Source organism: Echeneis naucrates, chromosome 23 (assembly GCF_900963305.1).
Source record: "Echeneis naucrates chromosome 23, fEcheNa1.1, whole genome shotgun sequence".
Classification (NCBI taxonomy): Eukaryota; Metazoa; Chordata; class Actinopteri; order Carangiformes; family Echeneidae; genus Echeneis; species Echeneis naucrates.
The window spans coordinates 4,585,910-4,598,648 of NC_042533.1; the positions used below are offsets into that span (position 1 = coordinate 4,585,910).

General features: G+C 40.3%; 1 protein-coding gene across 2 annotated transcripts in view; it reads left to right on the top strand.

The window, feature by feature from the left end:
• Positions 1-12,739, top strand: part of anks1b (ankyrin repeat and sterile alpha motif domain containing 1B) — a 164,032-nt gene that overhangs the window by 78,339 nt on the left and 72,954 nt on the right. For both annotated transcript variants that reach the window (XM_029494747.1, XM_029494748.1), the window contains exon 11: positions 6,348-6,504. In XM_029494747.1, the coding sequence (XP_029350607.1) occupies positions 6,348-6,504 (157 nt within the window). The remainder of the gene's footprint in view (positions 1-6,347; positions 6,505-12,739) is intronic.

Sequence of the window (12,739 nt, forward strand, 5' to 3'; positions counted from 1 at the left end):
ACAGTGTACCCATAAACGCAGTGAATGGGAAGCCATTTTTAACAGTGAACCATCGCTGATGGTAATTTATTCAGCGCAAGTGATTCACTGAGTCCCATTTCATTTCATGATATTATATTTATCCATTTAAATGGAAATAAGTACAAATTTAAAAATACAATGTTATATAATGATTCTCAAGTGATAATATCTTGTTGTAGCAGGTACAGTAATGTTTTGATATGAAATATATTAAAATAATATTAAAATTAGCTGAAAATGCTCTACTGTTACAGAGATTTTTGTGAAGTTGTTACAAAGCAAAATGATATCCTATGAAGTTCCATTAAAAATAATAGAAAAAGTAATGTTTTAAAATGCTGATGTCAGCTTAGTCTGTTTATCCAACTATTTATTATTTTTATTAAATACAACAAAATCCGCCCAAGAGCACAGTGAAGTTTGGGCTGCACAGTGGTGGCTCTGTGTCCTCAGCCTGCTGCTCCGGCTGGTTGCGGTGTCTGAAGGATTAAGCGTGGAGCCAGGAGAAGCCGCAGCTGGATCTTTGCTCAATACAGCAGCCATCACAGGGGATGTGAAGGGTGTTATTTTCTGAGGAGCGACAGTCGGTTTCCCATGGGTGGCTCAGCTAGCTGATTTTATTTTTGTGGGATTAGTCAAACGGATTCTGCAAGGCAGTACCTGCTCACTTCTCTGACCAGCCTGCACCTTTTTCTGTTCCCTAGCTCTCTTTGGGTTTCCCAGTTTTGCACTCTCTCACTTCTGTGGTTTTTAAAACAATGGTTTAAGATTTGGGATAAATTATTTCTCCCTTGCAGAGGGAAGAGTGAAGGAAGGCTAAATAAGATGTTTCATAGATGTTTGTTGAATCTGTTTAAGACACACACAAGATGATTTGTGCTTTATGGGGAGAATAAATGAATAATTTCCTGGCACACCACAGCCAGACACAGTAGTGGTGCACAGCATCCCGCCCTTGTTGTAACATCGAGATTGGGCAGATTAAAAAAACTCACCACTGTGCAAAGACGGGGAGACTCACTAACCAGTAAAGTCCTTTCACAAGAGCCATGTTAGCAGTTTCTCCTCACTTCCAAGCTTAATGCTAAAATAGGTTAATTAAGACATGCCATGAGATTAATATTAATCTCTTTATTTTACCCTCAGAAAGGTTGTGTGCTTCCTTGCATATTTGCTCGAGTTGAGGATGAACTTGGTCTTGTTTTATTTGGTCAGTTAGTCCCAATATGTTCCTGTCATGACTGTGCCTCCCTCCATCTCTCCTCTCAATGAGGCCCTCAGAGGGTCCATTGTACTTTCTGGTGTCCAGCCCTCCCTTTTCTCTCTAATCAAATAGTCTCCATGAGGAAATACCAGCAAATTATAGCCTCTATTCATATCTGATGGCCTATGAACTCAGTGTGCAGTGTATGGATGGGTGGGTTGGGTTGTGACTTTTACAGTATAGGGTTAGACAGAAATAGAGAGAGGAAAAGAGAGAGTCACAGGATTAAGCTGGAAGTTCTTCGGACGTGACCACGACAATAACATTTCCCATTTGTCTTATCAGCTCTCTAAACAAATGCACGCACACACCGACATTCATTCAGCTCTTGCACAGACAAGCAAGCACATGAGCTCAAATTTGCCCATTTGACAGACCACACTGCATTACTACGCAGGAAAAAAAATCAAATTCCATAACATAAAATCCCTCAGTCACGTGTGTAAACCCTTTAGCATGCATACACACACAACCACACTAAAACTGTTAATCTGGGCTCTGCAATTGGACGGGAGTGTACGACCTGCTAATTAGTGGCCAGAGGAGGCCTCTGTTTGTCTGCTCTCTTCCTGTTCGGCTCAGACACAAGTTTCTCTGTGTGCTATCTCTGCCCTGAAAGATAGAGGGGGAAGGAGGGTGGAGGGCAGAGGGAGGGAAATGAATGAAGACTGAGTGTTTGTTTGTTGGAGGGACTGCTCATATCGTCCCGTGTGAAGCCTGTTCTGCCACTTTTTACAGTCGCCTGACCTTCAGGGCTGAGGAGGACAAGGATCGACGATACCATCCACAGATCAGGTAGTTAAACTCGGTGTGACACTGCTGAATAAATTTTATCGCTACATTTGGGTGGACTCACTGTAGACGTATGTCTAAGGGATTTTCTTGCAGTAGCTGTCCTGGCCAAGGAGAGCAAGTGAATTGCTGGATTTTTCAGCTCGTTGTTCTTTCCACTGTGCCTGAATTGGCTATTTTTCTGTCTCTTTCTTGCTGTTTTTGTGAGAATTCAAGCATGTTTCTATGCTTGAATCCTATTTTTGTGTCTCTGTTCTAAACTGCCTTGCACTCCCACTTCCTCCACTTCCCTTCCTCAATACAAACAAATTTTCCTCTTCCCGCTCTGTCTGTCTGTCCTGTGCTTGTCTCATCGGGATTCACTGACAGACTAAGTCTTCAGTTAGATCCTGGCATCCTTTCGTCTTTGTGCCAGGTGATGGTTTTTGTTAGGCCTGTCAGATTTTTCCTCACTCTTTCCCTTTCGGTTTCTTCCTGAGCTGTTTGGGTGGAAGCAGCAGATTTAGAGTAACAGGAATAATGTGAGATAATGTAGAAGTGAAGGAGAGCAATATGAGGAAGTTGTGATAAAGGCCGCAAATAATAGGAGCTCAAAACAGGAGCACGCAGTCTGAGGGAGAAATTTATTTACAATCCAAGCTATGAGAGTCCTTATTTCTTAGATCTTTTATGATTCACTTCATCTAAACTGAAAAATTTCCTGTTTCCTATCACTTTTACCTCGTAATTTTCATTATATATAATTTTTCTCCCTGTAGACTTTACAGACAAATCTTCATGCTTTCACACGTTTTCTTCAGTGAATCTATAACTGAGGCTACTCTACCTGTGGCACTGATGTTTTATTCCCAATTCGGACTGAATTTTCTATTAACCTTATCATTTCCGTTTGCAAAGACAATGGTTCCACTTTTTCTATTTCTACTTAAACATAGTTTCATTTCATGCTTTACCTCAGCTTGCTCCAAAGAGCAGCATCCTCTTCCATTTCTCTGCCATGAGGCCAATTCCTGGTAAAGTACAGTGAGTCAGTGCTTACAATAAGCCAGTAATAATCAGTCCTAGTTACTAGCACTGATGAAAAATAGCTTGTCGATCACATTTACATTTATTAATGTGCAGTGTTCCTGTAAACTGAGGCGCTGTGAAAGCTCCATAGTATATTCTCCCTTACTAATGGAAAGGGAGATTAATTCACTTTAACTGTGCAGCATTCAACTGAATATACATTTAAATCTGATGCCCTTGGAATTAAGTTAATTAATGTTAATAGGAATGCTGATTTATAAAAGTTAAGGCAAGATCATGACCTTGGTGACCTGAAGTGAGGCTGAACTCTTCGCCTGATTTTAAACAAACCATTTTATGCAAATCTAAGCACATGGAAGATTTATAAGTCGAACCCCAGTCTCTGATGTCACAGTCTTGCACTTAATAAACCTAAATAACACCAGAGGATCACAGAAGTCATTAGGATTCATCCTCTGGGGACTCCGAGCTGTCTTCTAAAATTTCTTTGGGCTCCAGTAATTGTAGTCAGTCTGTACTGATAAATTAAAGCTTATTTAGACTAACTACAGGTGACGATATTGGATCTGGTCAAGTCACTAAAATCAGGCTTCTGGTTCATGTGATATTCCAGAAATCAATCTGTAACTACAGAATTTAAGTGCATGTGAGCACAGTTTAGCGATTTGTGGAGCGATCTGTGGAGACAAGCGTTCCCACTTGATGTCTTGCTTTTTTATCAATCATTGTATTTTGTACAATTGTAATCAATTATTATGCTTGAGTCCCAAAAATTTAAGTGAAAATGATTAATTTTACTTTTAATCTGACTTTTTAGACAAGTTCATGATTTAAAGCCAAGCTTTTGTTACCTTGAAAACAGCAGTGAATGAGTTGCATCTCTTTCTGACTATCAGAGAGTTCTCAGCATTTCCTTCAGCTCTGTGAGTGAAATCTGTAGCTAACCAGGCTGTCAGGTCAAATCAGTGTCAGTCAAGGGTCTGACCACCTGCAGAGAGAAAGCATAAAAGAGTGACTGGATCTCCATTAGTTTTTAATGGCAGTCTAATTGGAGTGCTGATGGAGATAGAAAAGCAGGTAGCAGCTAGTTTGTAGGTCTTCTAATAAAGTGTGCCGCGAATGGGAGGAATCATCAAGAGGCTGATTGCTCTATCAGTCAGAATGATTAATCTCTTTTGAGTGTGCTCAGTGTGTGATTGATGGCTTGATGCAGTCTGGGTAATGTAGTAGCAGGAGATGACAGCAAGAGTTATGGCTGTTGAACGAGGGAAGGGAATTGCGAGGGGGCAAAGAGGGGAAAGATAGTCAGAGGGTTGAGAAAGTACGACCAGGGGCAGGTTGCCAAGTGACACTTCTGAAATGATGATAGACTGTTGCATTGTGGGAAAAAAAGCACTCATCCAAAGGCTGTGTTTCTGGAAAGAAATGTTTTGTCTCTTTGGCTGAAATGACGCTCGCCCCTGTAACCTTTTCCCCTGCTTCACATCATTCACTCCTGTTTTTCATTCTTTCTGGGTACACATCTGCCTCGGAGATAAGGGACCTTTTGGTCCTCAGCTCCCTCTTTGAGCCCTTTGGGGCTCAACCTTTTCACCAATGCTGCAACAAAGTGTAATCTGAAATTCTCCTCTAATGCCCAGAGAGAAGTCAGTTATATAAAAGCTCCATAGAGATATTTTTTATTTATTTTTTTTTTAAACATATTTCTCAGAATTAATTGTCTGCAAATGGAGAAGCTGCAAACCCTTATTGGTGAAAATCATCGATGCATTTCATTTAGTATGCAAATTACAATTTAGGCACTTGGCAGTCTCGCTATTCAGAGTGACTTACAATAAGGTACACAAACAAAAGTGCACCAGCTTTAATTAAGGAAGTGAATGAAGAGCACACTAACCATTAGCAGTTTAATAACATATCAGAAATATCATCAAGTGCCTTTCTTCCTGGTGTGCTCATTGGAGGAGTGTTGAATCCCCTTGTATCAAATGGATTGATGAGTAAAGATCATTTATGATTTACCCTTGCAAAGTTTGTATGTTTTCATTTTGCTGTCAAGGGACAGTGAAGAGAGCTCCAGAAAGCCAGGGCGATGATGAGTAAGTGGAGGATGCAGGAGTTGTTTTAGATAGATTCTTCTTCTCCATCTGGCCCCTCAGAGTTGATGCAGAGCAAATCAAGGTAATGCCAAATGATGCAGTCAGTTTTTGGGAATCAAAGCTACTGCTGAGACGTTTGGCTTCTGACTTCTGACCTTAAACCCTGGTCCCCTGTGGCATAGTCCCTCTGGCCTCCTCCCATCGTCCAAAGCTGTTCACATTAAGGTTAATTGGTGACTCTATATTGTGTGTGTGAATAGTTACGTCAACATACACAATAAAACAGTTTCAGCTGCATAAAACACTGTTTTTGATCAGTTAATCGGGTGTAAAATGTTGGTTTAAGGGGATGTTCTGTCCTCTTTCTTTGCAGTTGTTTTTCAACTCATGCTCATCATATGATTAGACCCTAAAGCGATTAGACTGCAGATAAGAATTTAAAAGCAGCCACCTCTTTAGTTTACAGTGAAATGAATCCTTTGTTTCTCGTATTGTGAAAGGTGGAGATCGTGAAACATCTATGAATGATTACAGTATGTTGCTGTCTGACATCTTCTGCCACATTCTTTGTATAAACTGACAATTATTTTCCCAAAAATTTCAGCAAATCAGCTGCAATCACCTGTTCGTTTAAAAAAAACAAAAACAAAAAAAAAAAAAAACACTTGACTTGCAAATGAACATTAGATTGCCTATGATTTATCGCTAATCTTCAACAGTCTCAACAATTTCACAGTAGACGCATGTTGAAGATGGCCCTGCTTTTTCTTCTAAGAAAAAGCTCCAGCAAATCCTTTGTGATAACTGAGATCACAGAGAACAAAACCCAGAAGTCCTGAAGGGACTGTGAAGACGCATCATAATATATTCTCCAGGATTGAAAAGAAGAGAGAAAAGTTTTCAGTGTTTGCTTTGTGTGTGTGTGTTTCCCATCATGCACCTCTGTCAAAGCGGTGACTATAAAGATGGACATCATTGTTTCTCAATAGATGGGTATCTGAAAATCCACATCAAATGCCATTTAGGCATCTTCTTTATCACATATTTTTTTCTTTTATTGCTGTTCTTCTCTTTTGAAGCTCATAAAATGAAAATTATCTGCCTTTCATTTCTCTTTTGTTTTTCCTCTTCCCCCATCCCAGGACTCAAAGCGTTCAGCAGAGATTGTCACATCACCTTCCCTGGATGTCTTCCTTCCAGAAGATGAAGACAACCCTTATGAGTCTGTGACCACTGCTGTCACACGCAAACCGTGCTCACTCGATATCAACCACCGTCTCAACACCTGTGCTGACAACGGTAAGGCACAATTCCAACTCTGTGCAAAAATATCAATTTAATTAAGATATTCTAGTCTAGTTTTGGGATCCAGCATGTTTACTGCTGACGTTTATGGGATTGATTTATTGATATTTAAAATGCTCAAAAATATTGTTGTCAATCTAAAACGAATCAACTGTGATGAACTGTGACAAATGCCTCTAGTTCAGTTGGCCACCAGACTGACTTTCAGCCAGATTAATCACTTAGTCAAATAGCTAAACATGAAAAATTAGTTTTGTAGTCTTGAACATCGTCTCTGAAGCTATGAACCTCACCACTGCCTGTGTCATTGGTTGTATGTTAATTTGTTAAACTTGCGCTAGTCACAAATTTTATAAAGCTTGTGTCTGAAATGGACAAGTTGTGTGTCCATTGCAACAGTGAGAATAAACATCAGCAGAGAAACCAATAAAGATACTAAAATGCTCCAATGCTGAGAGGAACTGCAATGTTGGAGTGCTCACCACAAGGAACAAATTTTACATGCTTATTGTTCACGTGAAGATATTGATTAGTGCAGCTCTAAGACAATTCTGTAATCCTGCATTTTGACTGAGCTAAAGTGACTATTCAGCACGTCATTCCTGATTGAGTTGCTATTTCCCTGCCATCCACACTTTCATCCAGTCTGTTTTCAGTACTGGATTCAGTATGGGCTAATCCTCCAGCATCAGACCTTCGAGACAATTGTGTTTGCTCATCACTTGTTTGGTCTGTGGCATTATACTTCGACTCCCATGACAACAAACCCCCACAATGTTTTCTTCCCGTTCACTCGGCTCCCTTCGTGTTGCTACACATTGCAGGTTGTCAAGGCAACTGCATCACCAGATGGTGAGTCACCTGTATGTTGCCATGGGAACTGCCTTGCTAGTGACACCCCCCCCCCCCCCCCCCAGTTCCCGATCGTGTGTGTGTGTGTGTCAGTAGCGAACTGGGAGGTTAGCTGTTTTATGCCAAAGTGTGTTTTGGTAAAAAATTGCTCCACTGATGTAAGTGAACAGTGTGGGTGTTGTTTTTTCTCTCTGATTGCTCTTACCTGGCCAAATGAGAGAGACACATAGATGGAGAGTCAAAATGAGAGTGAGCGAGACATAAACAGATAATCAGGGAACAAAGTAACTAGAAAAATCTAAATGCCAACTAAGATAAGAGAAGTGAGAAGAAACTTCAATGATGTGTATTATATGAGAAAGAAGAAATGCGCAGGTATCAGATACTGACCTGATACTGACCGGAGTTGGAGGTCTTCTCAGGCTAAACCAGCTACGAGTGTGAATCTGCAATGCAGGAAGGAAAATCCTGGATTTCTGCTTTAAATCCAGTCACATGTCAGACTAATTTGACGTGGGCAGGAGTCAGACTCTTTATCTGAGGGGAAAGAAATGGAAAGAACATGGATGGTGCATTACACTGCAAAAAAATTACCTCTCAATACATCATCTGCAAATAGGATGAGATAATTACAAATTTCTCCTGCATTTTTAATATAATGTTTCATAATCAGCTAATTCAAAATTGAATGAGTCCCTGAATACTGTACCAGAAAAATACTGTTCTGTATTTCGAACACATGAAGGAAACAATGAAGATACATCATAAAAAGAAAAAGTTATGTATACAGTACATAAACAGCGGCGATTAGGCCCTGGATAATCTCTGGGGATTAAAATGACTATCAGTGACAGCTTCAAGAGTTCATGAAAAACAATAGCAAGTGAATCAGCTTCAGTTTGTAGCTATAACAGCAGAGCAGCTGTCACCGCTGTGAGGACTGACCTCACTGACATCACCAACAGAGCTGAGCATCATCTCCATTGTGTTTATAAAAAAAAAAGACAGCAACAACACACAAACACATTAGTATTTCAGTCTGAGTTTCAAATATTCAGGGTCAACCTCTGCCAATCTTTGGCTTAAAAGGGATTTATTAACGCTTAGCATAATAGTACTTAGAATAACAAGTTGTTAACTACACACACAGAGCGCAGAGGAGGCGAGAAATGTGACTGTAAAGCAGCATAATGTATAAGATATAAATGTAGAGATAAAGTTGAGAACACTTAAGATCAAAATTCGTGTGCATATGATTGTTTTGCCTGCTCTGACCTTAATTTTATTTCTTTTTCTTTTTTGGCTCAATAAGTCTTAATGCAGTCATTTAGCTCAGCCTTATGATTCCAAAGGATGAATTCCTCTCTGATGAAATTGCATTTTTATTTTTTTATTTTTTTTCAAACCGAAATAAATTTTGTCCAAAATCAAATTAATTTCCAACTTAACTTTTTTCTGCCATTGCTCTGTCATCTGAAGATTGCTGCTTTAACCTGGATATATTTCCGATTTTGTTTTCTTGCCATTGAAATCAGAGTCCTTAAATAACTCTGGTGCATGCTGGAAAATGATCAACTGTTATAATCAGTTCTGCCACAATAGGACTGTACCACAGGATTGCAGAGCTGACACCCAAATTGCAGCCACAAGAAAAGACAGAGCAGGTGAGATTTGATCCTCGCATGAAGTAGACAAGCAGTTAGTGGTCAGGTGGGAGCAGGACTGGCAGAGACTCAAAGCCTCAGGTCACGTACAGAGCAAACCAAGAGTGAAGAGCGTTGCCAAGTGGTTAGAGCTGAAGTACTTCTTTTCTGCTATCAGACGGGCTCCTCCCGAGATAAACACACACTTGTCTTTGGCTGGTAAACAAGCCACTGCTGACGTGTGCATGAAAATACATGTCTTTTTGTCTATGTGCATGTATTGGGATACATATGTATCCAGGGGAAAAAAAAAAAATTACGTTTTCAGTGAAGCTTCTTTTGAGAAAATAAGACAACACACTTCAGGACATCTTAAACTTAGCAAGTATAAAAATAATAATCTGTTCTTACTTTGACAAAGTTTCTACTGTGGACAGTGGTTTGTTTTCCTTTTTTTTTTTTTTTTTTTTTTTTTTAACTCTAGTTTTAAAGTGTCAAAGCATTTGTAATTCTTAATACTGAATACTCAGCTCTCTCTAAAGCAGTGATGTTGCGTTGTCTCGCCCCATTTGTCCCACTTAGGCTGGAGAGTGGCTAATGGCAGCCAGTATTACCTCCAGGGCTTTTCCATTAAAAGGGTTGAAGCCCAGTGATTTGTTATGGGAGGCAATGACGGCCCGAGGAAATCAGTGTTTAGAACGGTTTGCACGTTTCTTTATCTGGCACAATCACTATTCTAATTTTTCTTTCCAATTTTCTGTTGTGTTTTGTCCTCTTTGTCTGTTTCCTTGTATTATTTTACATTTCTATATCTTTTTATCAGCAAATTCAAAACCGACAATGTGCAAGTCTTGGGTTCAGTTTTGGGTTCAGCTGTCTTGGACAAAGTAGACACGGTCTTTAGTTAGTGTTGATGCTTCAGCTCAATAGGAGCTCTATTTATTCAATAAGTCAAGGTGATCTAGTGAAGAATAAGTCATTGTCGAGACTCTCTAGTGGGGGTCTGGTTTACTCTCTAGTTTAGTCTCTGGTCTCTGGAGGTGTCCGGTCTCATCTCTGGAGGGTTGGGTCCAGTCTCGGCTTTGGTCTCATCTCTCTGGAGGGGTCTGCTCCAAGTCTCTGGGGATCTAAATTCATCCATCTCCATGCTATTCCGTCCTGTTAACCTCGACATGTTTGGGCTGGGAATCAAACCCGCGACATTCTTATTGTGGGACAACGATGAAGAGAGCTTGTCATTGTAATTTGTCACTCTGACATGGAAAACAGCATCTAAGAGGAGCTACCCACATAAATGCACCCTCACATATGGATTGCCACTTGTCGGAGTGGCATGGAGGCAGAACTGGCAGCTCGAAGAAACACACCAAAAATTGACAGTTCTTGTCTCGTTAGTGGGTTAGGAAGAGGACTGCTGATTCAAGCACTCACTCCCACCAAGTATTCACTTAAACACACTCCTCCTGCTGTATGGCTGCAGTAACGAGCTGTGAAGCTGGCCTTGGAAATACACAGAGAGGAATCTGTCACATTCGCGCTCTAAGGTATCGACCGTTCTAAGTTTGCCATGTGAAGGCAATCTGTACCACCTGAAACCTGAAGTATTCCACATTTTTCCCCCAAAAGTCATTTCTCACACACATTAACATGAATCTTAATGCAACTGAATGGAGGTCAGTTACATTAATATGATCCTGCATGTGTTACATATATGCAATTAAATGTGCAAGAGCATATTCCCTTTGGCAAAGAGAGCAGCGCTTCCCCGAGTGAGGTTAAGGCAGATCTATAGGAAGCACGTCACAAGAGCCTGCACACACACACACACACACACACACACACACACACCTCCCATCCATCATCAAAGCCTCAGTGCTGAAGGGCTTATTTACTCAATAGGACAAAACCTCCATCTTTATCTATTTATATCACTTTGCTGCGTCCTCCCTTTCTCTCAATTTTCCAGTTTTTATTTTTTCTGTTCAACACCCACATTTAATCAATGATTCAGCTCCAAGCAGCTCCTGTAGGGTGAGTGTCTGTTTGTGTGTGTCTGTCTGCAGTTGTATGGACTTTAACAACCTCGGGTGAAGTCAGGTAAAGACCTCTCAGTATTTGCACATGCAAGCACACACTTCAGGGCATACACATGCGTTAACAGATGTAGTATTCGCCTTGAAGATGTGTCATTTTCCCTGAAGGAATAAACAGTGCTTGATTACTGGTCTCCAAATCTGCAGCCAGACTGTTGAAATTTGAATTGGATAAATGGAAGATGGATCGAACTCTGAGGCAGGTGAATAAAACAGGCGTTTTACAGCAGCTTCATGATGGAGCTGCTCTTTTTTAAAGTCCTTGCACCAAGTCTAAAATTAAACTGCAATTAACATGCTACTCAACTGACATTTATAGCCAGCTTCATACAGGTTGTCTACTGCTGACCAGAGAGCAGAACAGTTTGAACCCTTTGTTCTTTTTGTTTGGAAAGGCAAAAGGAGATGAGGCCATGGAAGCACTGACATTAGCAAAGATTGACTCAAGATTGAAAAGCATATGAGAAGTTCTTTTAATTTTCCACTCGTCTCCTTAGCAATCCAGGTGTAATGATCCACAGCAACAAAAGAGCAGAAAAGTCATTAAAAGTGTGGGCAGAGGTGTCGCCTCGACGAGGCATGGATGGCGTGAGCGGTACATTTAGTTTAAATTGGATGGAAAACTGTTTTCATCTTGTCACATCTATTTAACAGGGTCATGTTTATTTCTGAGGTCACTGAGATCACATGACCAGAGTGTTCTCCAGTGATTTTATTCCTCAAATCTAACCGGGTTCTCAGAGTTTGAGAACATATCATGAATCACAGATAAAAGGTTATTCAGGTTATTCAAACAAAAAGTTTCAACACCGAAAACAGAAAACGAAGATTCTGACTACAATGTTGTTGTTCTTATGAGACCACAAACAAACATGATTAAATATCCTCCTCATCATCCCAGACATCCTGGCAAATATGATGTAGCCCATTAAATAACAGGAAACTGTACCAGCGTCATTATCCACAACAACATCAGCAGCTCCGCATTTTTATTTATTTAATTTTCTTTTAAATCCCTGGCTTTGCTTTCTCTGAATATGAGAAGAAGAATTGTGGGAGTTGTGAAAAATCACACCCTCACAACTTTTAAAGAGTAATTCCGTTTGATCTGAAATGTGATAGTTGACGATTGGTGCTGTGTCTTCAAGTAACAATCCATCCAAATAATTACTTAACTTGGCTATTACCGATCGTCATTTTGTGTATCTGTGTGTGTGTGTCCATTCTGGCTGGGTCTTGCACCATAATTGATGCTATTCTGGTGTGTAATGGGGGACATATTAGTAGGTGGCACCGGACAGAAAGCCACTTGTGTGTGTATCTGCTCCTGTGTTTGTGTGTGTGTCAGCATCTCTGACAACAGTATTTTGGAAAAAGGTGTTTTGTTTTGTGCTTGTCTCCCTCAGTTGATTAACACAGATGCTTTCTCCCTCTGAAATTTAAATTGGGCTTCTTCAGCATTGTCTCTTCCTTTCTTCCTTCCTTATGTTAAATGATCATACGCTGGGGAAATTAGTTCCAACACTCATCTGCACACATGGATTGTGCGTGTCTGTGGCTGAAAAACAGCAAACTGCACGGGGCAACCGTCATATTGTCCAGCTGTGGTTGTTGGTGTTGCTATTACAATGTCTAGTATAT